Below are 27,086 nucleotides of genomic sequence, written 5' to 3'. Positions count from 1 at the left end.
TTATTACGTGCCCACTGTGCCTGTATCACTGTACGGATACGGTTTCTAAATAAGCACAATTAATACAGTCCAGGCTGCAGGAGGCGCATATTAATCACGAAATGGCGAAGACTCACTATCCTTCCATCCATGCATGGTTGATCATTTTAGTCCACCATGCACGTGGTTTCTCGCTTTCATGCCGGCACTTCGATCACTTGCCTACGTACTTTTTCCGTTTCATAATTCTTATCTCAAATTTAACCAAAAATAAATATATTTATTTTTAAAAAGTGTCCAGATGCATGTAATATTTCGATAAGAACTATGAAACGGAGGGAGTACACCGAGCACAAGACTGTTTGATTTTCACTGGAAAAAAAAAAGAACTTCCACAACAAGAAGAGAGAATCGGACGAATCAATCGGCACCTCGCGCGCATGCACGCAGTTTGCATGATCTAGATCGCGCAGGTGTACCGTGTACTCATGTTTACCCATGTACCCGGGCAGCGGGTCGCTCTCCTGCGCCGATTGTTTCCAAAAAAGACCATAACTCGTTCCATGATGCACGTACGCACCACCCACCCGGGCTGCATGGGCCTTGAATCCTGGCAGCGACGCCAACAACAACCAGAGCAAAGGGAGAAATTAAGCAGCCAATACGTACGCTTGAAGCGAGCTGACCAAACTGAAACTAAGCCACCCGGAACCTCCATCTACTGATCTACCTAATCGCCCGCGTGAGATCGATCGACCGACGGTTACACCTTCTTTTTCCCCGAGAAATCTAGCTAGCTACGGCGCGCACGTATCTTTAGTTGGTTGCGACTTGCGAGTTAATTGTGAGCCTTGTACATGTACGTTAACATTCCAAAATATGTACTATCCGGACGGGGTACCTTAATTTGCACTGTTTTTGTGCTGCATGACACCGGGCATGCATAAGCGGTGGATCGATATGGAAGTTTCGTATCACCATCACGGACTTTATTGTGCAGTTGGGGTCGATCCAGGTGACACCGGCTGCAGGATCGTGTCTTGTCTTGCATACGTGTTTGTGTGTGTGTCCCCACAGCGGGACTTGCTTTGTTACGTTTCGACGTGATTCGCTTATGGAAATGTTGAGATTCTCCTCTGTGTGTTGAAATGGCATATTGTTGGAGTTTACTCAACAGCTAGATTGCCTTACAGGGTGTCCGCGCCCATGAACGTGCAGGCTGCTACATTTTCCATGCCATTCCCCCAAAGAAATTATGATGCAAATTTTATGTACGGAGTAGATAAGTGTATTTTCTCATCTCCCAATTGTTGCGGAAGTGTGGAGTTCTCACCCTCTACATTTTTAATGCGAATTTCGTCTCTCAACTTGGATCAAAACCGGGGTTTCACCTGGCGTGGCAAATGGATACTCGGGAAATTTTAGGATTATTTATCAAGATGTTTTAAACGCTTACTCAAATTAAGTCGCTCCGCGGATATGCCATGCCCAATTGTCCGTGCCCCTTTATTTTTTTGAGTGCGTAAGGTCCTGGCGAATTGACGCGCTTATTCATGCAGAGCTAGTTGTTTTTCCAACGAAGTAAGCAATGGAAGCTATGTTTCGATCGAGGACCGCTCGTTAATTCCCCCTGAGAAGAACCCGGGTGACCGGCCATCCATGCACAACACAAAATGGCAAGAACGGTACTCGGTACGTTTTTGCGGTGTCTCCTGAAGGTTCGGGAGCTCAGCCTGAGCTCCGCCATGCAATCCACGAAACACGCAGCGCTAGCTAGCAGCAGCAGCAAACCTCTCTCCTTAAATCCCTCACCACGGCCAGCAGCACCGCCTAGATGATCGATCGTCTCGCGCGAACACAATTTATTCCCGTATCATCGTCTCCAAGAAAGTGTAATTCTTGATCAGAATCCCCATCCATGGCGGCGTCCGTGCGCACTTGGTTAGTGGTGGCGGCGCTGGCGTGCGCGGTAACGCTGCTGCTTCGCTCGGCCGACGCCCAGGCGTCGTCGGCGGCGGCGAGAGCGCCGGCGCCGGCGAAGAAGCCCAAGTGCGCGTCGGGCGCGGCGATGCCGTGCCGCGTGGGCGCGGTGCACCACGACCCGGAGAACCAGGAGGAGGAAGGGCTCTTCAACGTGAAGGTGAAGGCGCCGAGCGGCTCGGGGGACACCGACAGCGACGACGACTACAGCGACCCCGACCAGCCCAAAGAGGATCAAGACGACGACGAGCTCGTCGTTCTCGGCCACTAGCTGGTTCTGTTGATTGGACCGGCCGATAGACCGGTGGATCACCGGCCGGGCTCGCATGTGTTGGTTTAATTCTTCAGCTAACTGTTTTTGTTGTTGGGTTGCTGATTGCGTAGCGTTAGCTTGTTTCTTGGATATATATGTGGCGAATTAATTGTAGTTTTTCTAATAAAGGGATTTGGTAAACGAACTGTGCTCTTGTATGATTATTAATACAGTATCACATACGTGAATTAGTCTGTTACTCTTCTGTTTAATCATCATTCAGTTGCGATGGCATTGCGCGACGCAGAGGACGGAGGCCGTACCTCTGCTTTCTAAAAAAGAAGTTTGAGATCCTCTTGATTAATCAGATGCAATTCTGTATGTGTCCAACTTCGCTGAGTTCATCAGCATAGACAGGTTTAGTCTGGACTCTGGAGAGATATGCATGTATCTATTGGCAAAAATAATAATATTAAGTGAACTTTACCTTTTTGCCTCCTGTTTGGCGACTTGCGAGAGTGTTTACACTCCTTTAAATTATGTGCCACATTTTACCACCTAGTATTTGTAAATCTGTTGTACTCCCTCCGATTCATACAAAATGTCGTCCATTTTGTACTAAGTTAGTACATATTTTGTACTAAGTAGACGACACTTTTTATGGATCGGAGGTATCATTTATACTGACTTAGAACAAAATTGAATTTCTTTTCTGGAGGGGAGTGGGTGCATTGAACTTGGCAGTTATATGGGCCGCAAGGTTGCTTCGTGTTGGCCTGTCCCTAACTGAGAAGTGGCCAGCATGCCGGCCACTAGAACACCAGGTCGAAAACATGGATAAACCGTGTATTTCATACTCGTGCCGTCAAATAGGTGAACCGATGCTGGTTGGCCCAAGCACGTGTTGTGATGTTTTCCTTTTGTTTTTCTGTTTCGATTTTCCTCTTTCTTTTCTTGTGTCATTTTCTTTTCATCCTTTTTTTATTTTTCTGATCCTTTTTTGCTTCACTTTCCATTTCATTTTTATTTATTATTCACTTTTTTCTTTTCACTTGTTCTTTGCTGTAAGTACATGACTTTTTTTTCTTTCTGATTTGCATGCCGTTGTTCTGAAAGTCGAACTTTGTTTCTAAATATATGAATAATTTTTTAGAGGTACATGCATATCTTTATAATACATATATAAACACTTATTCTCGACACATGTACTCGCATTTTTTGACAAACAGAGGGCTCTCCCTCCGGTTTTATTAAAGAAAACCAAGTGTCTTATACTCTCTCTGTCCAACAAAAGATGTATTAAGTTTGTCAAAATTTGGATGTATGTAGACATGACTTAGTGTATAGATGCCTTCAAATTTAGTCAAAGTTGAGACATCATTTGTTGGACGGAAAGAATACATAACTCGGGCTTAACACAAAACGAAAGCAACATGATACATCAAACTATTTCTGATCACCCTGCACTCCCCCAACAAGCAAAAGCTGCCTACAACACTTGAACTAGAGAACTAGAACAGCCACCACAGCCTCGTGCCAAACCTCAGTCGTTTTTTGCGAAGCTGAATCATCTCAAGTTGTAAGATACTTGTGCCCATCCTTGCGCTCGAGTGAAAACTTCAACCGTCACCTGCCACAACAGCCACCAACAACTTCGCAGAGAATCATGGGACGTGCAGAATGAGCGGCCCAGTGGCCGGCCCATTTGGAAAATACTTCACACGGCAGGCCGCTTGCAAAAAGAGAGCCCAGCGGAAACTTCCGGTCACGCAACTCCTGGGTCTGACGCCGGGAGAGCCGGCTGCCGATACTGTCCTGCAGGTACGCGCGTCGCACGACGGGGCACCGGTGATATTAAAATATCATGACGGGAGCACCACAAGCGCCGCGGCCGGGCGGACGCGTGATATTCGATCGTGTGCCGAGAAAGGCAGTAGAAAAGCTCCCCCTTGTTACATGCATAGCGCGTACTGTAGTGGAGTACCCCAAAAATATAAGTATTGCCTCCCTCCGCGCACATGCGCATCGCGTGCATGGGTACAAGCGAGGACGACTCAACTCCGAGCAAGTAAAGAAACGGAGAGAGTCGGGAAGAAAAAGCGGCTTTGACGTGCGTGGATTCGGTCTCAGGATGTTGGCCCAGAGCAAAACATGCAAGGATGTCGTCTCCTGATTTGTCATCCACACGTTAACTAACCTCCCCATCCCCCATTCTGGCGACTTCGTGTACAGTACACTCCTGAGTATGTTTGCCTTTTCGTCGTCTTACAACCGGGTATAGGCAACGAATTACCATCATACGTGCAGGGCTTTTCACGGGACGGACGGTCTGTAAAAAAGCACACAAGCTTCCCGCTGTCAAATTGAGTTTGACCGCATGCAGTTTTTGTTTTTGATGGGGTTAAAAAGTGTGGGAGGGGGGATGATGGGGGCTGGGGTTAGCGCGTGGGAATCTGATTAGTGATGTACTGGCACGCGCCACTCTGAGACCGGCCCGAGCCACTCCTATCATCACGTCTCAACAAGTCCACCACGAACCACTTCCTTTCTATCCCCCGCTGCTTTTCTAGCTTTGTCCCCCTAGCTTTGCTTGCTCCGCCCGGGCCCATTAAGTGCCTGCGTGGAAATATTCGTTAGTTATGTACTTACTTTCCATGTGTATAAAGAACTGACGAATATTTCATACATGGTGCATGTCAAATTCATATTTTAAATTTGAATTCAAATTTTTTCCGCAACAAACTACCTACGCCTTTGTGTGTCGAGAATGATAATAGGCAATACAACCCGTCATAAGAATTTAAATTCAAATTTTTCAAAATGATCCGGTATGTTTTGCCCGATAAATCCATTTACCGTGGGACGCGGTAAATGTGGTTACTAGGCGGTAACCAAAACCCTGATCATTAGTTAATTTTTATGAAAGTTTAAAGTGAAGAAAAAACAAAATATGCAGAGCATGTATATATACTCGAGCAACGGGAGTATAGTGCTGTAGTATTTTTCTTGACAAGTACTTGGAGAGAGAGAAGAGGGGAGGGGAGTAAGTATGATGTAAACAATGAGGAGTGAGGAGGGATGCAAAAAGGAAGAGAAGCCAAACGGAAAGAAAACAACAATTATCATGGGACAAAGCTAGAACCGATCGATCTAAAACACCTAACCAGAGGCCGGGATGGTGAGAGGAGGAGTAACCCCTCCCTATGCGAGGCGTGTCCCCTGGCGCGGTGTCATGGCAGAGCCGCTTTGGCGCCGCTGTCCCCGCTTTGTGGCAGCCGCTCTCATTGCCTGCCCCTGCCCCTGCTGTCTTCTTAAGAAACTGCGACGGATTTACGTGCAAGGTGCTCCCGATTAAGAAACTGCCCACCTTTCGTACGGAACCCACCCGAGAGGCTCCTTTCTAGGCACACACATTCTGCGCTCCTGCTCCCGATGCATGCCCTAGCTTAAGCTACCAGTGGTGGCCGATCGCCGTCGTCTTCCTCTCCTTCTCCCAGCTTTAAGTCTCTGCTAAAACACAGCGACTCTTAGTTCTAATTAAAGAGAGAATCCTCAACCATTGCAAGCCTCCAACTAGCTAGAAAGATTATCTCTTTCCTTAAGAAAGAGATTTGCTCTGATCTCTCTATAATTCCTAACTGAACCGCGTGGAATAATGACCGTTTTCGTCCGCAAAACGCTCGACCTACCCCACTACTACTGCTACCGCATGCCGACCATCTATGCATAAAACGAGAGAGAGCGAGAGAGAGAGGGAGGGAGAGAGAGAGGGAGAGAGAGATCTGTAAATATCTTTTGGCCTGCTCTTCTTCATCATTCTGCTCACTATCCTCTCCCTCTCTCTCATGGAGATTGATCGAGCTTAAAACTCGGACGCATGCCTCTCCTCTTATTTCATGCCCGGCCCCTCTCCACCACACAACCCATCCTCTCCATACAATTCGCCTTTGTAGTTGTGTTCATGCCATGGCCAGCTTATCTGTGTATCCATCTTGCATGGCTAAATGCAGATCGATCAAGCACTGCGACTGGCTGGATTTGGTGCATGCGCTGCATCGCTCTATCTGGCACAAGCTACATCCTAGATGTACATGCGATGCATGTATGTTTATTTAGAAGGATCCAGTGATTAACCCTAGCTAGCAACACCAGCTAGTCAAGACTTGCTTTGCAGCTTTGGTTCCTTGATTGATCTGGTTAGTACAACCTTTTCATATATGTATCTTACATGTAGTATACACATGTCTTCTTTTACCCCTTTGCTTGAATAATTCTAGCGTTGAAGGTGCTGTCATCTTGCAGGAGTGCAAGCTAATGGATCGAGGGATCGGAGTGGAGGCAGGCAGCATTTTTGCACGAGAATTAAAGTTTGATCTACACACTTGTGTGCATGGTTTGACCATGCAATGGAAGGAGCGATATTGGTGAGGTTCAATCCGATGCTAGATTTTACATCAGTGTTAAGATCTGTATCTGATTGAGCCGTGCCAATATCTCTCTTCTTCTAATGTCGAACTTTTGCATGCTGCGCCCTTCCGCGTCCTAAGCTAGGTGACACACATCATCCCAGGTGGCCATCCTATACCCCATCAATGCTTGACATTCTCTTTTCATCAACTATTCAACTTACTGTTTATGCAAAACCATATGCTAGCTTTAACTGAAAAGGACTGATCGACCCCGGTCCTCGACCCTGAGGCCACTCGCCATATGAAACATGATTTTTTTTTTGCGAATAGATTTTTTTTGTATCGAGTAGCTAGAGACATGATTTATTTCTGCCCGGGCCTACATACAGACACTGACTTGCTTTTCAGACAAGAGTTTCCATTGAGGTTTCATATTCGGAGCTTGATGTTTCAACCAAATATATATAGACAAGCTATACGTGTTTCAGTTTTTATTCACAAGGCATGTGTTTACACATGTGTTTTGATTTCCATCTGCATATATATCTTTTTTTTAACAGTAGCGCCGTGTCGTCTCACGCAATCGCGTGTGCAGGGGCATAGCTAGCATGTATTCGCTGGTGTCATTCAAAATTTTGCTAATCCTTCTTAAATTAGAGAAATACTTTTAAAAATATGCAATGACACGAGTATATTCTGAAAAGTGACCCTGAGGGTGCATTTTTCTTGCTTCACCCCTGCGCGTGTGAGAAACACTCATCTTTTAGTTTTTGAACATATATATGTTTACATGTATTGTTATATTTTTCGTTTTGCATTACGGGTTGTAATGCAGTGAAAATATGTCATTTGTACTTATTTTAAATCAGTATGGTGAATTAGAATTTGTCCGTGGTCTAGTTGATCGGTAGTTTGTACATAGTTTTAGTCCTTAGATTGTTGGTCATTCGTATGCATGCATGCCATATTTGGATCAGTACGCAAAATTAGTCGAGCCTACCATATCTTTAAGTACGAATGTACATTGAGCTACGTACTCACCAGGTTAATTGTGTACCCTAAAAAAACCAGCTGGTTAATTGTGCATGATGTCAATTAGTATATTGAACTGACGTTCACATTAAAGGCAAGCTGGAAACTTGTTTTATACCTAAATTTAATCAACAAATAGTCTATGGTTTATATGTTAGGTGGTCAGCCCTTTGTACAAGATATTAGACCAGAGTATACACAATTTAGTTCCGATCATGAGCAGTAAGGTAGATCATTGTTGTACTAAGTCGATATGTTGTTGTAGACATCAAATCTTGCGGAACGTGACCTAGCCGATGGTCTATAGTTGACGATGTGATGAACAAAATTTGATGTGTATTTTTTGGCTGTTGTGGAGGGGTGTATGTGGATTTTTCTGGCAGGAAGAGAAATATTTATAACTACTCAAGATATAATGTTTTATTACAATCCCTTTGAAGTAACTCTATAACATATTATGGATTTGCAAACCGCCTGGCGATAGAATGCATCCTTCGTATTGCCAAGGCCTTTGTGGAATGAGCTATCTCATTGTACCCCCTCTAATGTCTAAAATCACACGGTTTTTCTGATTTATTTTTTGGTTTTATTATCTTAAATATTTTATCCAAAATTAACTCTTCTAACTTTTTGGCTTTTCAAAATGTGTTTTTCATTTATTTGATGCTGACTTGTTTGCCTGTGTGTCTAAAATTACTATTTATCTCCCTTCAAAAAAAATTACTATTTATCTGTACAGTCATAAAGAACACACAAAATGCGCTAGAAGGAGTTAGGTATATTTGTGTATGTTCATAAAAACGATAGAAAACATACGTGTCTTTCCATCACTTCTTACTTTTTCCAAGCAAATGTTGTGTAGGGTCTGCAAGACCAGATAAGTACCCCGTCCCAAAATAAGTGACGTTGCAAATCTACGTCACTTGTTTCAAGACGGTGGTGGTAGCTCTTTTTTTAGGGAACCAAATATGTACCTAGCACACTCAATATTCACAAAACTACGGCCCATGTGGTTAGCCAAACAGAATGGCTTAGCCTATGCCATCCTTGGGCTAGCTCTAGGCTCAAAGACCATTCACAATTGACAAATACCAGTTTTTTCTTCCGCTTAACATAAAAGTCTAAAACTACGGGTATTTCTAAGTTTCTCATTTATTAGGGTAAGAGCATCTTCAGCAGTAGCCCCTAAAACAAGGTCCTTAAATTGCATCTAGGGATTCTCCTCGAATTTTAGGGTCCTAAAACATATAATTGTCTTCAGCAATGCTCCATATTCCACAGCCCCTATTCTATTTATGACATGCGGGACCGACTTGTCAATGATAGAGTTGCCTTTTCTTTTCCTTTTCATTTTTTCTTTCTTCTTCTACGTGAAAATCCATCTCCACTATGTGCCTCCTCCTTGATCCCAATCCATCGTCATGCGCGACAAGAAGCAACGTGGTGCCGTGGCCTTCTTCCCCGAGGGTGCCGGCCAGGGGCGGCAAAGGCGGCGCGGCCAAGGGCGCCGGGCGCGACCGTGGGTGGCTGGGGCGGCGCGGCGGAGGGGCGCGGAGGCAGGGGCGGAGGCTTAGGGTGGCGGCGCAGGCCGGCGATGCAGTTGAACATGAGTGAGGGCGGTGCGCGACGGCGGCCAAGGGCAGAGAGCGCGGGGAGCGGCGCGACGGCGGCGACGAACATGGGCTCATGCACGGTTGGAGGTTGGGGCGACGACGGCCAGGCGCTCGTCGGCGGCCAAGGAATCGACGGCGCGCGGGGAGTTGGCAGTGCATGCGTGGGAAGAAGACAGACAAAATCTGACGTTGAAGGGAATAGGAGCTCCCTTGGGGGTCCGTGGGAATGGGGGCTTGAGGGGGAAATCTAGGGACCTCCCTAGAACAGGGACCTCAATAGGGACCCTGCTGAAGACGTTTTTTTTGCCTCCAGCTCCTAAAAACGGGATAGGGACCCTGTTTAAGAGCTCTGCTGAAGATTCTTTAAGCGGCTCTTTAAAATCTTTAAGATCTTGTGCTAGGTTGGTTTTCTGTGGATTTTTTCACCAAATATTTGGAGGAATGAGACGCAAACAGTGAAACTAGAGAAGACTACTTCGAAGGTGTTGGTGTAACTTGATTTATCAGGGGTCCTTGTTGTTGGTGTGTCCGTGTGTGTTTCGTTGTTCGATTGTTTCCGTACTTCCCTGAAGGGCAAAACTAGAGATTACATTATTCAATTGGTCAACAATTAACGCCTGATTTTTTTTAATCCCTCGGATCAAGATCGAACGGCACAAATCTTCCTTACTTTCTAGTTCGGTGCAATTTTGTCTACATATGCATGTATCTAGACGTGTTTTGTTGTGTACTACTCCCTCCGTCCCAAAATAACTGTCGTGGATTTGTACAAGATCTTATACAAATTCAGGACACTTATTTTGGGACGGAGAGAGTACATATTTAGACAAAACTGGCGACACTAGTTCCTGGAGAATCAGGCTTTGCCGATGGAAAGCCTCTCGGGCAAAGGACGTTGCTGGATTTTTCGGTAGTGACTTAATATAGGACGGAGGGAGTATCAACTTCCCTCGAGCAGGATCCTTACCGATTCATCTCGTCAACCCGAACAATATATCGCGCACGTGGCAGCGCGGCAAGTTGCCAGCTTCATTCGGTCGCGAGCGCGTGTGCGCGGCGGTGCGCGAGCACGAGCCTGGCTCGTTCGCGCGGCAGCGCGCCAAGTTTCCAGCTTCAGCCCGTGCCACATCAACCAAGGCCCAGCAGTTCCGATCCGAAAAAAAAGAGAACATGGGACTCTAATTATGGCCCAATTGGCTTGGATCGGGTGAGTTGCCATGTTGGATAGCCAGAAATTGCCCCCAGCCCATACGCCCCCACAAGGGTTTTGCTTCTTTCCCAAGTAGCCCCGCGGCAGCTCTATCCAGATCAGAACGGGCAGGGAAGGGGGACGGGGACGAGAGAGAAGGGCGACATCCATAGCGGCCGCCCCCAGTCTAGATCCCCAAAAAAGGCCAACTCCAGAAACAAAGACATGAATTGCCAACTCAGATCCGGAAAAGAGAAACAGAACATGGTGAAGCATTGTTGATCATAGGTTTCGTCAGTTTTGCAGAGGAGAAGTAACGCAACAGGTTACCCCCCCTTCTCTCCCCCCCACCAACTTCTCTGCCCCATCATCTACACTTCAGGTTCCTAAAAGTCGAATCATGATCTGATTTGGTATGTTCCACAGAATTGCCACCCCACCCTCCCAGTTTGTGTCACTTAATTTTGATCATGTGCGTGATCCTATATGTTCCATTATGTTTGTGTTCTTGGATCTTGTGTGGGATCCTGTTTGTTTGGAGGCAAAGTTGCCATTCTAACAGATAATAAACTCCCATGTGTTTAGATCTAAAGATGCCACATGCACATACATGCATGTATTGCCGGTTTCAGACACTAAATTGGCAAAAAATGGAATGTGATTACTGAATACTATGGGTCACCTCCATTTTGGAGTATCAACACTTTTTGTGTTTTGACAGTCAAAATAACCAAAGTTGCCATCATGTGTGTGTCTAAACTGCCATGTGTTTTAAATGGAAAGCTACCACATGCACATGCATGTGTTGCCATCTCAGAACCTTGTGCTTACAAAAGGATTCTGACAAATTAGGAATCACCCCCTCCCCCCCCCCCCCACCCATATTAGGAGTATCAGAATATCCACATATTCATGTCTGGCTGCCGAAAAAAATATGCACAATCATAAGTTGCCATCTTGTGTGAGATTAAACTGCCTTGCATTTACGCAAAAAGATACCACATTATAGAACTACGACATACGTTATATCTTGAGTACAATACACTGGTAACCGTGCGTCCATTTTAAGGGTTCATATAGTGCTGGGTTGCAATTATGAAAGCAAAAAACAAGCATATTCATATGTACATATCTGGCCCTTCCTTGTTTGTTCATCCGTCTGTGGGCCAGGGAAAACATTCACACCGTCATGACGTATCCCTGCGGGGGAAAAAGATATGTGTACAACCCATGGTTAGGTTTATGAAGCAAATGGAAAACCAAAAACTATAGCATATAACACTCGAATTTTTTTTTAACTTGCAAGGATGTGAGCTCTAATTTGTCCATGTGTTATCCTCGCAGGAGAACGTGTAGCAGATAAAAAAAAGTTTCGCAAGCATGGAAGGGGACATGGGCCAGATTTTTGGTTCATGGGGGTTCCCATCGTTGACACCAAATGACGTCATGGCGGAAGACTTTGATGCATTGCATGCATCATACCCGCTGCTACCGCTACTGCAGCAAGTCATTTCCCTGTCGCAAGGTTTGAGAAAAATAAAATGTTCCAATTTAGATTATTGAGTGGTGCTAATCATTATCGTGAAAAGTTGTCGTTGAGTGCCTAAAATAAATTGGCATGCATTTTATTTTGTTGTGCTTGAAATGAGCAAATAGCTATCCCCATTTTATCGCAGGTCAATAAAATACGGAGCAGGATACAAACACTAATCTTGTGCGGGATGATGAGATTGGCCCGGATCATTCTGAAATGCTACTTCGTCCAGTCTTGCATGGAGGTATGGATGTTAAACGCAAAAAACAGCATAGTTCTCTAGTGTTTTTAGCCTCGGTATGATATGTGGCTAAAAAATTACTCTGCTGCAGGTCCAGAACATGTTGCGCACCATTCACAAACGCCCCGACTTGGTGGTGCTGGCAATCATGATTGCCTGCAACAAACGGCGACAGGAGGTAAGAAAACCGCCTCCCCGCTCCAACCAAAAATCCTGGCCTCCTCTCCCTTACTGACCCCAACTATATGCAGCTTAATTTTTATTTATTTGTGATGTAAATTTTCATGCGTAGCTGGTCGTGAAATAAAAAACGTAACCATTCAAAATTGTGTTGCAAATTTGCCACGTCGCTTGTTCAGAAATTGCCTGTCAAAAATGTATATAAGTTGCCATGTGCATGTACAACAGTTGCCGCCGCTGTAAAAAAAAAATGGAACAACAGTTGCCATGTGCATGCCCAGTAAGTTGCCATGTGCATGTACAGCAGTTGGCACATGTTTTTTTTTCCTTGTGTTTTTCAGTTTTTATCTATATTGATAATATGAATTCTGCAGTTCCAGACACTGTGGGGACCCATACACACACTGAACATGTTGGAGGGAGCACGTCGGCAGCAGAGCCCTCATTGCACAGATCGGATGGAGAAATGGCAGATGATGTAGAAATCAATGAGGATGATGATGATGGAGATGATGGTATTTCCGCCCCTAAGAAGCCAGCGGTCGGCATGAGGTTCGATAACATTGAAGCAACAAAACAACACTATGTGGACTACACGAGATGGAACGGGTTTGGCGTAAGGATTGATTACCAGAGGCCTATAAAAAGCGGTGAAACAAGCAGAGCTCAGTTTGTGTGCTACAAAGCTGGCAAAAACAAAAAGGGAAAAGAGGACACGCAACGTCTTGAATCGGTTGTTCCAAAGAGGAAGAGAAACATCACAGAAAGGACTGGCTGCCAAGCAAGAATGAAGGTGAAGCTTGACGGTGCAACATATATCGTGGAGCATTTTGAGGAAGAACATAACCACCATGTGCTAAAAAAATTCAATCTCGCCAGGTACTTGCGCTCACACCGCCACATGCCGAGGGAGGAGAGGGAGTTTGTGAAACTTCTACATGGTTGCAACCTTCACACCAGCCAAATGATGCAGATCCTGTCGACCCTCCATGGCAAGCTGGAAGACTTTTCGTACACAAGGACAGACATGGCCAACTTCAGAGCGGCGCTTCGCAGAGAGCATTATGTAATGGACATGAAATTCACGCTCCAGTATTCCAACAAGCTAAAAAAAGAGGATGATGACTTCTTTTACAGCTTTGAGCTAGACAATGAAGATAGGGTGATAAACTTGTATTGGGTGGATGCAGAAGCTAGGAGATCGTACAAGTACTACAGCGACTGGATCTCCTTTGACACAACATATTTGATGAATAAATACAACATGCCGTGCGCACCTTTCATTGGGATAAACAACCATGGGCAGTCGGTTCAGTTTGGGTGTGGGTTCATGAGAAACGAAGACACTGGCAGCTTTGTATGGTTGTTCAAAACATTCTTAGAAGCAATGGATGGGATTGCCCCCGTGAATATCATAACAGACCAAGACTTTGCAATGCGGAACGGGATAGCTGAGGTTTTTCCAGATGCACGACACAGGAATTGCCGCTGGCATATTATGAAAAGAGCGCAAGAAAAGCTGGGGGGATTTATGGGCAGGAACCTGGAGCTGCATGCTGATTTTGAGGACTGCATAAACAATAGCTGGACGCTGCAAGAATTTGAGTTGAAGTGGATCACAATGATTGAGAAATATCAAGTTCAAGATAATCAGGATCTAGGTCATTTGTGGGAAAACCGGACAAGTTGGGTGCCTGCTTACTTCATGCTAGACTTTTACCCCTTCTTGCAGTCAACACAACGCAGCGAGGGGTTCAATGCTGTATTGAAGAGATATGTGAGCCCTAGTAATTCAATATACGAATTTGTGCGCCAATACACGGTTCTACAGGAAAAGATACTTGGGGTAGAAAGGCAAGCTGAGGCTGAGACGACGCTGACCGTGTCGAGGAAGTGGGGGTTCAGCCTGATTGAGGAGCAGGTGAACTTGGTATACACAAGAAGGATGTTTAACAGGTAACTAAAAGTTATGCACAACAAATTTGCATCTCAGACGCTGAATTGTTGCTACAGTTTCATTTTGTCATTAGAGAAAAAAAAAGTTTCCATGGTCACTTTTCTGTATTTGCCACTTTCACGCTTGTAGAATTTCCACGTATACTTTGTAAAGTTTTAAACTTGCCTAAAAGAAAAGTTGCCAGTATCAGTTGGGTAGATTTGCCAGCCTTGTAATGAATAAAGTTGCCAGTTGGTTGTGCCAGTGGGAAAAAATTAAAGTTGCCAGTGGGTAGTGTGTGAGTTGCCACATGATTTGACCTGTTGTTGCCATGTAAAAAGTCGTATTAACTTTGATTTGCTGTTAATTGTAGATTTCAGGAAGAACTGCAGATGACCTCCTCATACCACTGCATGCGCACTGGGGTGAACACATATGAGACAATGTCGATGACCGGCAATTCCGGGCAGTACGGCAGCAGAACATATAAATTGGCGGTTGACATGGAGGCGGATATGTACTCTTGTGAATGCTACAAGTTTGACAGGGACGGCATCGTGTGTTGCCACATTCTGAGAGTTATGCAGCATGAAGGGGTCAGGGTCTTTCCTCAACACTACATTCTGAAAAGGTGGACCTGGAACGTAGATGCCGCACTCGGGCCACACGGCACGCAGCAGCTGAACCCGACACAACATGAGATGCCAGAGAATTCTAGGAAATTGATGCGCTACGCAACAAGGAACAAGGGTTTAGCTGAGATAGCTAAGGACGCTTGTGATGGGCAGGATGCAACAAAGATAGTGGAGAGACACATGAAGGAGATGAGAAGAGAACTGGCTGCACTTAGGAAAAGGCAAGAGAAGGATGCGAGAGCAAGAGAATCAATGGGAATGTATAGGAGGGACAGGGCTGTACCGGATGGGTCTACATCGGGTGCTGCGCTAGGATCAACATCAGAAGCGCCACCAGTGGGGTCTGCGACGGGAGCTACAACAGATGGATCTGCCCTGGGTGCTGGAACAGAAGACCATGAAAGGGGGGGGGGGAGCGTCGAGTGGACTGTTACAGATGAAGTTTCTGCTGCATCGTCCGGGCGTGCGGTTCGAGACCTGCCAATGACAGCAACAAAAGGGAGGCCCAGGGAGAGTCGTTACAAATCGCCCCTGGATATCGAACCAAAAGCACCGAAGAAAAGGGGGCGGTGCAAAATCTGCAGATCTCCTGAGCACGACGCCCGGACGTGTCCACAAAAGATGGCGAACCGCGCAACGTGCACTTAGAGAGCGTCGTGTGGGCGTGGAGAATGTTCTTTTGGACCCAAAAGAAATTCCTCTACTTATAACCCTATATGGCATATAGTGTTATGATCTGAAAACATAATTATCAGTACCCGTGTCTTGACATAATGAAGAATGTTTAATTAACGTGCTATTATTTTGGTATGTCCCCGATTTCATTTTGCTGTTGCCGGCCAATTTTCGATATGAGCCGAGATTCATTCCTGGCATTCGAATTTAACGTAAAATTAAATTAAGTAGTGTCTATCACACTGTAGTTGGAGTAATATCATGAGAGCAATTTTTTTTTTACACTAAGTTGTCAGCCTTACATGACCAAAGTTGCCAGCCTAGAGTTGACATATCATAGACTGGGAAGTTTCCAGCCTTACAGAACTAAAGTTGCCACAATCGCATAGTAAAGTCACCACTGTACATAACTAAAAGTTGCCATCCCACGAACCTAAAGCTCTCACCATAGCATTTGAACGAATGGTCAACATAGCATTCGCTCCGAGAGACTAAAATGCAAATGTTTGCTCGTTATAAATCATGCAAAAAAAAGTGCAAATTTCAGCACCTAAAAACTGTAAACAAGCGAAAAATCACTTCGGGGTAAAAAGAAAAAAATAGATCATGTATTGGCATCGCTTACCTTATTTTGAGTATTGCTCGATAAATTCCTTGGCGTTCCTCTTCTCATTAAAGTTCTGATTCGTAATCAGCTAGTGGGTGAGAATCTTCCTTGCTTCGACAATATCATCTAGGGCGAGAGCGGGCACAATCCTACTATCCCACTTCTTCATGAATTCGATCATGTAGTAGCCGCAGTCGTCGCTGTGGGGTGGGGAGGGGGGGGGGCAGAATATAAGGCATGAACAGCACGTTGATGCACAACAACAGCAGCAAACAAAAAAAATAGGAAAATGGGGAAAAAAATGAAGTATTCTATAGAGCACTTACATGTTATCTTGCATTGGCACGGCTATGTGCTCAGTAGTGAAATCCGGGATCTGCATCTTGGCGCCGGCGTAATGCTCTCTCCATGCACGTTTAATGTGCAGCACCATCTCGCCAGTATGAAGTATCAGCTCATCGTCTTTAGGGCCACGAAGGGAATCCAGAATCTCAAACTTCCGTTGATTAATATTTAGTGAAATGGAGTACCAATGGCCCTCTTTGTCCTTCTCTGATTCACCCCATAGCTGCAGGAAAGGAAACATAACCCGGAAAACAGAAAAAGAAAAAGATAGTTTGAATTCCAAAGTTGTAAGCATTGTATACCTTCGTGACCTGGTTTTACAATTTAAAAAACAGAAAAAACAACATGAATTGCACTTTTAGAAATATGTAAGTCGCCACCAGTTAACATGTATAAGTTGCCATGGTATGAAAACAAACAAATCTCAAACACAGTAAGAATTTGGTGTCATTTGTACTTACAAGTTTTTTGCGAGTGAGCTTCGACGCGGGGTCCTGACTAAACAATTTATTTATCAGATTGTGGCGGGTTTGCCCCTCGGATAGCTTCCTAGCAACAACATACGGGACCACGACTTTGTCTTCTGAGCATTCAAACCGCTGGATATACTCAATTGCGGCTTTAGCAAGGTTGGTGCACAGCTTCCCCCTAGGCTTGACACACATAGCGAGCTCACCAAGTTCAACGAATGTTGATTTGCACTGGATTACAATTGTCCGGGATAAATTAGAGCTGGCCAAGAAAAAATGTGGAGCTCAAAAGAATAAGTTGAACATGAACAAAATTAAAATTTGAGAACAATTTCAATGAAAAGAATTTGAGAGAGGGAATAAGGCTGCTTACTTCTTCGTCTTTGATGTCTTCCTGCCTTCGCCGTGCCGTTTAACTTTCTGATACAACTCATTCTCGGCGACTGAAGCTTTGATTTTAATGTACAGCCCGCACACGTATTTTGCCGGCTGCACAACCCTCTTTGGGATAATTGTTGTCGCTGGAGTGGCACTGTAGTCGACTTTCTTTCCAGCAGATAATTTTTTCATGAGAGTCTCCAAGTTGTCGGGGGCTGGCACAAGTAAAGAAGATAGAAGATAATATTGTCAACAAGAAAAGTGATAGAAATTGCCAAGAAAAATGCTCTAAAGTTGCTAGGTAGGTAAGGCAATAATTGCCATCTTGAAGTTAAAAGCAATAGTTGACATGGTCTCTAAAGTTGCCAAGGTGTTAACGCAGTAATTGCCGGCAGTGATTATATGCAAATTACCTGCAGGATCACCCGAAACGGCCGTGTCCCTTTCCTGTGCTTGCCTAGCCGCGTCCCTTTCCCGTGCTTGCCTGTCCATTATATCAAAAGCTTCGACTTCTTCCAGGGACAGGGATACAGTTGATAGAACAACATCTCCACACTTCATCTTCTTTGAACCTGCAAACAGAAGGAAGTGGTGTGAAATAATTTAACACAGAACTATGAGTTTTGGAAGAAAACAAAGTAACACGAGAAAAGTTGCCTGGCATGGAACATGTGAAATGCCATGTTAAAAAGAGTTCTACACGATAGTTAAATTAAGAAACAGGAAGCTCGGCGGAAAAAAAAGAGCACGCACCCGTTTGCACTTCTGGGACTGCAAACGACACGCTATTGACGTCCTTCGCAACAGGTTCTTTGACTTGGGCGCTCCCCACGATAGGTTGGCTCGGTTGGCTAACAACCGGACTGAACCCAAGACTGCATGAAGGTGGGGTGAAACACATCGGATGGCGTTGGCTGCCATACATAGCGGCAATTGGGGACCTTGGTCTGTCGCTCGTGGCTGCTGCTGCATCACATACTTGTTGTTGATCAGTGCTTGGTGACTGCCGCTTTGCAATAGCACTCCTCCATCCAAGGCCAAGTTTAACAGTGGCTTTTGTTCTTCCACTGGTCTTCGGTGCAGCCGCTTCTTGACCACGGTTCTTGAACAGTAGAGAAGCAGGGAACATGCCTGTCCGTAATCCAACTAAACCCTCCACGGCTTCTAGGCTAGTTGGCGAAAGCTCGTCAATCAATTCTCCCTCCCTTGCACCTGCTTGACCCAGTTCAGATGCACCCCCTGATTTCAACGGTAGAGGTCCGAGCCTTGCATGTGGCACAGCGGGCGACATGATTTCAACCGGCCTGGATGCTGACCCAACATCAGGCTACACGATTTCAACCGGCCTTGATGCTGACCCAACAGCAGGCGACACCGCATGAACGGCCCTGCTGCCAGAGGCGGGGACCACTCCAGGGGCAGGCAATGTTACCAGTATAGGCCTGGCGGCCGACCCCACGGGGGCACTCGCCTTGACAGCTTGATGCAGCTTTGACGTTGGAGCATAAACAGTAGGCCCGTCTGCATCCTTGGGATCTGGCACATTGTGATCTGCCTCATTGGGATCTAACATATTGGGGTGTTCCACCGCAGCAGTATCAACGGCAGGAGGGGGCACGTTTGGCACGTCTACAATATGCCCATCTGCAACATCTGGGCTGAAGACTTGGGGGTGCATGATTTAAGCTGAGAGCGCAGCCTGCCAAAAACAACGTTGGTACTGTGTAGTGAATGGATAACTCTTTATTTGTCTTTTGCTCGCTCCATAGCACGAGATCGTGCCACCCTAAAACACGTGAAACAAAAATAGCAAGTAAGTAAACACATGGTTGGCGTGTGGAAAAAATGTGTGAAAACAATAAACATCATGTGTCCAAATTGGCAGCGAAAAGTGACAACTAATTGACCAGAATTTCCACATGTGCATCTATATAATTGCCATGTGAAAAAAGGGATCAGTGCAAAAAAAAGGAAAGATTGATCTTACTTCTCGGGTATATGAGCCGCGTCGGTCGGATCATCATCTTGTGACCCATCCGGGTTTGGGCGGAGATGAGGTGATCTCCTTGAAGGAATTGCAAGCTTCGTATTTGCCTTTTTAGTGATAGAAGGGGCTCCGACGGCAGGTGGGTCTATCTCTTCTGCACCACCCTTGGTTGGAGAAAACTGATGAGACCTCCTTACATGTCTAGTACTCTTTGTCGGAACCATTTTTGTAGGTCTGCACAACCCAGAAAACATTCCCATAAAAAATGGCATATAGTTAATTGTCGCACAACGTATAGGGAAAAGGGTCAATAGGGAAAACATACCTCGGTTTCTTACACTTGATGACATCACCATCAGACAACGTCTCGCTCCTGTTTTGACAAAAAAAAAGACAAGCATATGCATTAAAGTTGCCACGGTATGAAAGGTAAAGTTGCCATGGTGATACAATTAAAGTTGCCATGGTATGAAAGATAAAGTTGCCATGGTGCTGCTATTAAAGTTGCCCTGTTATGAAAATAAAGTTACCATTCAGCAGTTGAAAAAATGTGAGGAGTAAAGTTGCCATGCTCATATCATTTAGATTTGACATGGGATAAAAGGCAAATTTGCCATTCAAATTTAGTTGTACATGAAAAAAAAATGCCATGAACAGGTAGCTAAAGGTAAAGTTGCCATGGTGCTGCTATTAAAGTTGCCATGTTATGAAAATAAAGTTGCCATTCAGAAGTTGAAAAAAATGTGAGGAGTAAAGTTGCCATGCTCATATCATTTAGATTTGCCATGGGATAAAAGGCAAATTTGCCATTCAAATTCAGTTGTAAATGAAAAAAAATGCCATGAACAGGTAGCTAAAAGTTGTACCTCTGCCTCTTCAAATTCAGTTCGTCGGCCACGATTCTCGTGATGTCTCGGTGCACATCTATCGGATTCGCCGTGACGCTGGCACCAGCGTCCGTCTCACCTCCACCACCACAATGTTCGCTGCCGGGTCCATCGTTGCGTGGTGCCTCATCGTTGTCCGTGTGCGTGCCATGGTCACTGTTATTCCCGCCATCAGCCCCACTACCTTGACCCTCATGATCGTCGTCTCCATCCATTCCCGCATCTTGATTGTCGCCATCTTGGTTGTGGGGTGGGTCGCCATCGCTGCTGTCACCACCGTCTAGCTCCTGTTCCTCATCATCGGTATCTGTGTCGCTTGGGTAAGTGAAACCCTCAAACCTGCCCCTAGCAGTGCGAGAGCGTGTGGGCACGCCGCCAGTGACCGTAGCAAAACGGCGCGTCATTTCTTCACTCTCGGGCGGCGTCAGCCCGGTCCACCCCTGCACGAGATTGCCCAGTAGGCAAGTCATACCTGACGCGAACTGACCCACAATAGTTTCGACCTTATTCCGCATCTACAAAAAAAATGTAGGAAAAAAGCGTGGTGAGCATAACAGTGGAATTAGAAAATTGATGTGAGGGCACAATCTGGATCCGAGAAACAAAGAAGGGACTGAATTACACATGAGAATTACAAGAATTAACTTTCGGTGTGATGTCAGGGTGGCTATTCATGTCAATCCACCTAGAAAACTTTTCGGGGCCACCAAAATATGTATAATTCACAGCATGGTCGCATGCAAGCTTGGGCCGAAAAAGAAAAAAAGGATCATAGGAACACATGTCATAAAAACGCATCAAAAAAGAAAAAGAAAACACTTGCAGTGCCATGTAACAAAAGAATGGTGGATAGACTGTGGTGGAATAAACCTGCAGTTTTCCAAAAAAGCCATCTTCTTTGGTATCTGCTTTCATAACTTCATTGATCGAGCTGTTGGTCCATGCAGTGACTCCAAAAGGAGCAGTAGGCACGGATATTTCAAGTTCGCTGATATCCACACTATCAACATACAACAGCTGCCCATGCAACATGTAAAAAAGGTGAGCAACCTAAATAAGACAATACAGACATAATGAAAGTTGGATCCGCAGAAAAAACAAAATGTCGAGTGGCACACAATGAGGTAAAGACGGCAGCCCTTGTTTAGCTTCTTCTTGGACAAATTCTCATGGAGTTGGTCAAGGACAAACTTGCAGAAGTTATAATTGTGCACTTTGGCAATGTCATCCTTGAAAAAGCCAAAAAAAAGTGATGTTGTTAGAAATATGAACACAAATGCTATGAGTTGACACGTGCAAAAATTGTAAATTGACAGCACATAATCATAAGTTGCCATAACATGTATAAAGGAGTTGCCAACTGAGTACACTGCATGCTACAAGAATACGAATCGGGTTGCAATTTATGAAAAAATTGCGGGAAAATAAATTTAAGAATTGCCATACACATAACATGTAAACTGCCAGCACGTAATTCTGAAGTTGCCATAGCATATATAAAAGAGTTTCCATAAAAATGTATAAAATGGTTGCCATAACATCTATATTGCGCATGCTGCGAGATTAAGAAATTGCATACGGACAAAAAAACATACCAAAACAGGATAACACCTATTGCTTATCCTGGTGCTGGTGGTTGGTGCCAATATAGTGCTCATGATGTACAACAGAACGAGCCTCTTGAATCTGTCACCGGATTCCGTCATATTCTTCAAGATGGTGTTGACCTGACTGTGGAGTGGTGCTTTGGATAAATCCATGTAACATCCCAACTTTCAAAACTCTTCATATGCATTGCATATCATAAGCATCATGTCACCCTTGCATTTGATCACTTTCAAAACCCTAAAATTTGCCCAGAAAACCCTTTTGCATAAACGCCTTTATTTGATTTTGGGCTTTGATCTTACTCTTGAGTATTTGCATTTTAACCCATGAGGGTATTGTGGTAAAAGGGAATTTAATGCATATATAGAGCTATCCCATAAGTTGGCTTTTGAAAGTATTTTGAAAAATAATTTGTTTCGATAGCCTAACGGCCCTAAAAGCCATTTTATAGGCAAATGTATTTTTAAATATTTTATTTTGAGGAAATTTTGTTCCAAAAGTTAGATCATATGAAAATATGATTTTACAAATTTTGTTGCATTTATTTGGAGTGATTTGGAGCTTCGAGTCAATTTTAAGGTTCAAAAACAGAAAATAAATAAAAGAAAAGGAAAAACCGAAAAAAACCGGTCGAACCGGACCGAACCGGACTGGACCGACCGGCTCAGCCCAGCCCGAGCCGCCCGCTCTCACTGACCGGTGGGACCCACGCGTCATCTTCAACCTCCATCCGAGAAATCCGGCCACGCACGTCCGCGAACTGCCCAAGACTCCACCTCTGTTTTCTTCGCGCACGAACCACCAAATCCGAAACCCCGCGCGTCATATCGAAACCCTCGAACTCCTCTTCCACTTCCCCCAAACCCCACGTCCAATTTCGCACCAGTTAGAAAGTAATTGCTCGCCAGAGTTCGTTGCTGCCACCGCCGTTCTTCGCGTTTCTCTTCCGTTCCGGTGAGGTTCTCCCTGCGCCACTCCCCTAGCCTCTCTCCTCTCCCCGTCCCGAACGCCGTGACGCGCTCGCGTTTGCGTTTGGCCGCCGCCGCCGCCTCCGGCCGCCCGCGCCGGCCATCTTCCTCAGCGCCGGCCGCCGCCCGCTCGTCGCGCTGCCTTCGGTCTCCGCCCGCGCCCGCGTGCTGCTCCGCGGCCGGCAGCCCCGCGAGAGCCGCCCGCCTCCGCCTCCCGCTCCGCCTGGCCGCGCCCCCCGCACGACCCGCCTCGCCGTGCCCCGCGCCACCCGCGCGCCGCCTCCGCGCAGCCCGCGCCCGCCGCCGCGCAGCCGCCCCGCGCGACCCGCCCGCCGCCGCCGTCTAGCGAGCTAACCCCGCCGGCCAAAACCCTAGGTGCTGGCCAATCGCTTGCTGCCACGTGGCGAGAATTTTTTTATCATTATTTGTTTTATTTTAATTCGGCCGAATTAGATAATGCACTTTTGCAGAAAAGCCCCTGCAACTTCAAAGCATCATATCTTTCAAACCGTTTGTCCAAAAATTGTGTTCCGCACCTTTCTGGAATCGTCACAACTTGTAGAATATTTTGGCACTGTTTAAATTCAGTTTTGAACAACTTAGACAATAGCTATTTCAGAATGGTTGAATATGGTTTAAATTTCAAATGAATTGTTTCAAAATAGTTTTGAGGATGTTAGCTTGCTATAAAATTATTTAAACTTGTTCTCTGTCCATTAAGACCAGAGAAGAAATTATTTTGTGTATAATCATGGCATACAAGTTAAATATTGCTCTATGTTGCAAAAGCCACGCAATCTTTTAATTTAAACCCTACCCTTGTTTCATGCATAGTAATTACCTCTTGGATGTTGTATACTCTGTCCAAATCATTTGAAAAACTTTTCAAAGCCGAAACGAAACTTTGTACTTTAGAAGTAACCTTTGTGTGCATCATCATAGCATATGCATCATGGCATGGCTTTTGTATTGAATGTTGTGTTTATTGTGTGTGTTCCTTTTATTTTAGATTGTGTGGAGTGTATTCCTTGTTGTTGCGAAGAGTGCGAGAATTACCACAAACTTGGACAAGGCAAGTTCACTTTGATCATATCCCATTATTATTGTTGTTTTAAAATACTTATGCATTAGTGTTGTTGGTAGAGATGCATTGATAGGACTATTACTCGTACCTCTATGCTAGCTATAAATCCAAGGTAGTATAGTTTACCCTCGCCATTACCTTGCCACCAAATTGCCATCGATTGTAGTTGAATGCTAGGCTATGGTAGTATCGTGGGGGAAATAACTACATTATGATATTGTTATGCCTTTGGCTATATGAAATGTTTTTGTTAGATGTAAGGCAAAACAACAAATTCAATGAACCATCCTGGGTGGGCTGCTTTGAGGATTTTGAGAATTAGCGGCGTCAGGTCCATTTCTATGGGTCCCTCTGAGTCGAGTTCCTGTGGATTCAGGAATGGATCGTCCATGGACGTCTCTCCCGTGGATTCGGGGAGCGCGTACGTTGCAAATGTGGAATGCCACCTGGGGTAACAGAGACTGGACTAGTTTACTGTTTAGTAGCTTCCAGTACAACCACATGGTAATATGGGCTCTGCCAGGATGGATGTAAGACATAGGATCCTGGATCCGAGGGATTGTGCAGATGTAGCCGTGTAGGTGGGAACGTAGGTCCCTCAGGTGGTCTGGGTGATTATGGTCTGAAAATTCCTGTAATCGATGCCGTTGCTACTCTACCCTGAGGACAGCAAGGGATTAACACGTCGATTTCTTGTGGGTAAAGTGTACAACCTCTCGAGAGCGTCAAAACTAAGTACTTAGTCGTGTCCTCGGTTACGGACAATCATGAGCAACTAGATATTGGGGCTGTAAGGAAAGTCTCACTCATTCCAATTTCTTAAATAAAATGAATGGTTTGAACAGGGTAGGAGCACTTGAAGAATCCACTTCAATGTACTCTAGGTTAATAGGAGCATGGGTGTGTCTACCCCGTGTCCATTAGTTAACATTATTATAACATTCCTTTGTAGTAGGGTAATTTATGTTCTGCTTCCACGCAAATAGCCTGAACTCCACCTTACCAAATACTGCATATACTTGGTAGGTTCTGATATAACTCCTAGTGAATCTTGCCAATACATTCAATGTATTGACCCTAGTGGCTGCATCGTTTAATGATGCAGGAAGCTCCGACGACGAGTAAGATGTACGTTCTGCATGTTTGGGTTACGGGCTTACATTCCAACACGCTCTCACCGTGGTGTTGATGTGCCCTTGTATCTTCCGTTTTCCACTGCTAAACAGTTGTTTTATTTCCAGCTAACCCGTGAGGTTATGCGAGTTGTAAGTACCTTTTAAATTCTGGTTGATTCGTTGTAATATTGAGACCTTTGTTCTATGATATTACATCTTGAAACTGTGTGTGCTAGTGAGTCGATCCAGGGACTAGCACTAAAGCACAGAGATCGAACCCGTATACGGGGGCGGTCGCTTCAATCCATGCCAGGGAACATCTCTGGAGCAAGCCGAGCCTCGATATCCTTATCCACCTTATATTGGATAGGCTCCGTGCCATGTGGGCACCCAAGAGCATTGTATACAGATTCTTCGGTCATTGGGATCCTGCCCCTGCCGGGAATAAGAAGGCCCCTAGCTGCAGGGTCATAACAACCCGCAAGCCAATCAATCAATTTATTGTGAAGCTTAGTGGTATTTATATGGAGGAAAGAAGTAAACTCCATGTTCCTGAAATCCAGCTTTTGAGCACCATTAAAGCCCTTGTATAGTTTGGTGAGCCCATATGGGGAAGCCCTGTTCCTTACACCAACAGGCTGATACAGATCAAAAACTATGTACTATGTGTCAGATAAGTACACTAGATAGCATAAAAAAAGCTTGTCGTCTAGAGTAGAGCCCACTACAAACCTACAAAACGTGCCTTCTAGGTTACATGCCGTACAACGAGTAAGTAATGATACATGGGTTTCTAGTGAGACTTCATTATGACACATTGCATATAAATTCACAAAAAAAAATGATACGGAGAGTCCCGTTAAAGAGAATAACAGTAACATGATGATTCAGTTAGCATGGCCTCCCCCCCCCCCCCCCCCCCGGGGCCAATTCAGATGGCTTTTACACACGTAAAAATAAAAGATGTGCATCATAAAGTTGCCATGTAGTATGTATACGATTTGCAAATAAAAATAAACTCTGCATTACAAAGTTGCCATCCGGTATGTATAAGATTTGCCAAGAAAAATAAAATGTTCATGGTAAAAGTTGCTGTCAAGTATGTACAATATTTGCCAGGTAAAACCATCTACATGTAAAATGTGCCTGATCAAAGTTGCCATCGAGTGTCACTAAGATTTGCCAAAGTGAGCCATCTATGTATAAAATACAGAACATATACCTTTAAGTCTTCGTCGCCAGAATCAACTTCCCCCCGTTTTCTAACCATGGCTCCTGCCACCTCTGGTGATTAGCAACAATTATCAGACTTAGTGTCATAATACACTTGAATTAAATTATAGAATGGTTCATGAGAATCTAAAAGTTATTGCGCCCCCCTCCCCTTCCCCTTCCCCTCTGGTCGTGCATGGACCGTAAAAAGTTACCAGCGCTGTCTGTTCCAGATCATGAGAGAAATCAACACATCCACCAAAAATTCGGTCCCACAGCACACACACATCCCAGATTCAGTACATGAACACGCCCACAGAAACCACGCAAACCAAAATAGGGAAATACCACCATCTTTGTATCACACAATTCCAAGTTCAGAAACCGTCGCACACCCCCCCCACTTCAGTCCCAAAAACACGTACGGAACCAAACCCCTGGGTGCATAGATCGACAAATCACCAATTTCATCCGTTTTTGAATCCAGTAACCCCCCCCCCCCCGCCCCGAATGCCAGTTTCAACGAGAATTACCAAACCACTAAAAGTGAGTGCATAATCAACTCCAGTAATCAACATGCATGACCACTAGTGACCGGATGATGGTCAAAAGCAGAACGAACCCCTTGCCTAATACACAATGCATGCAGTGAGGGTGGGCTGAGTTCATCAGCTCCCCGTAGCCCCCCGACACTCTCCGTATCCCCCCACCCCAAGCAACAGAAACGGGGGGCTGAGTTCATCAGCTCTCTGTAGCCCCACCCACCCCC

General features: G+C 45.1%; 1 protein-coding gene and 1 non-coding gene across 2 annotated transcripts; both read left to right on the top strand.

Annotated features, from left to right (window-relative positions):
- Nucleotides 1–1,549: 1,549 nt before the first annotated feature.
- Nucleotides 1,550–2,471, top strand: LOC100840501. The gene has a single exon (XM_003563528.4). It carries the CDS (start codon nucleotides 1,898–1,900, stop codon nucleotides 2,228–2,230), a length of 333 nt encoding a protein of 110 aa, XP_003563576.1. The 5' UTR covers nucleotides 1,550–1,897; the 3' UTR covers nucleotides 2,231–2,471.
- A 4,150-nt stretch (nucleotides 2,472–6,621) lies between these two features.
- MIR171E (microRNA MIR171e) lies at nucleotides 6,622–6,716 on the top strand. Its single transcript, NR_127113.1, has one exon. It is a non-coding gene; the product is annotated as a microRNA MIR171e (primary transcript).
- Nucleotides 6,717–27,086: the final 20,370 nt, after the last annotated feature.

Source organism: Brachypodium distachyon, chromosome 1 (genome assembly GCF_000005505.3).
Source record: "Brachypodium distachyon strain Bd21 chromosome 1, Brachypodium_distachyon_v3.0, whole genome shotgun sequence".
Lineage (NCBI taxonomy): Eukaryota > Viridiplantae > Streptophyta > Magnoliopsida > Poales > Poaceae > Brachypodium > Brachypodium distachyon.
This window is presented reverse-complemented; position numbering and strand designations above follow the sequence as displayed.

Coding starts and splice junctions, on each gene's coding strand:
- LOC100840501 (XM_003563528.4), top strand. CDS start 1,898: ATGGCGGCGTCCGTGCGCACTTGGTTAGTGGTGGCGGCGCTGGCGTGC.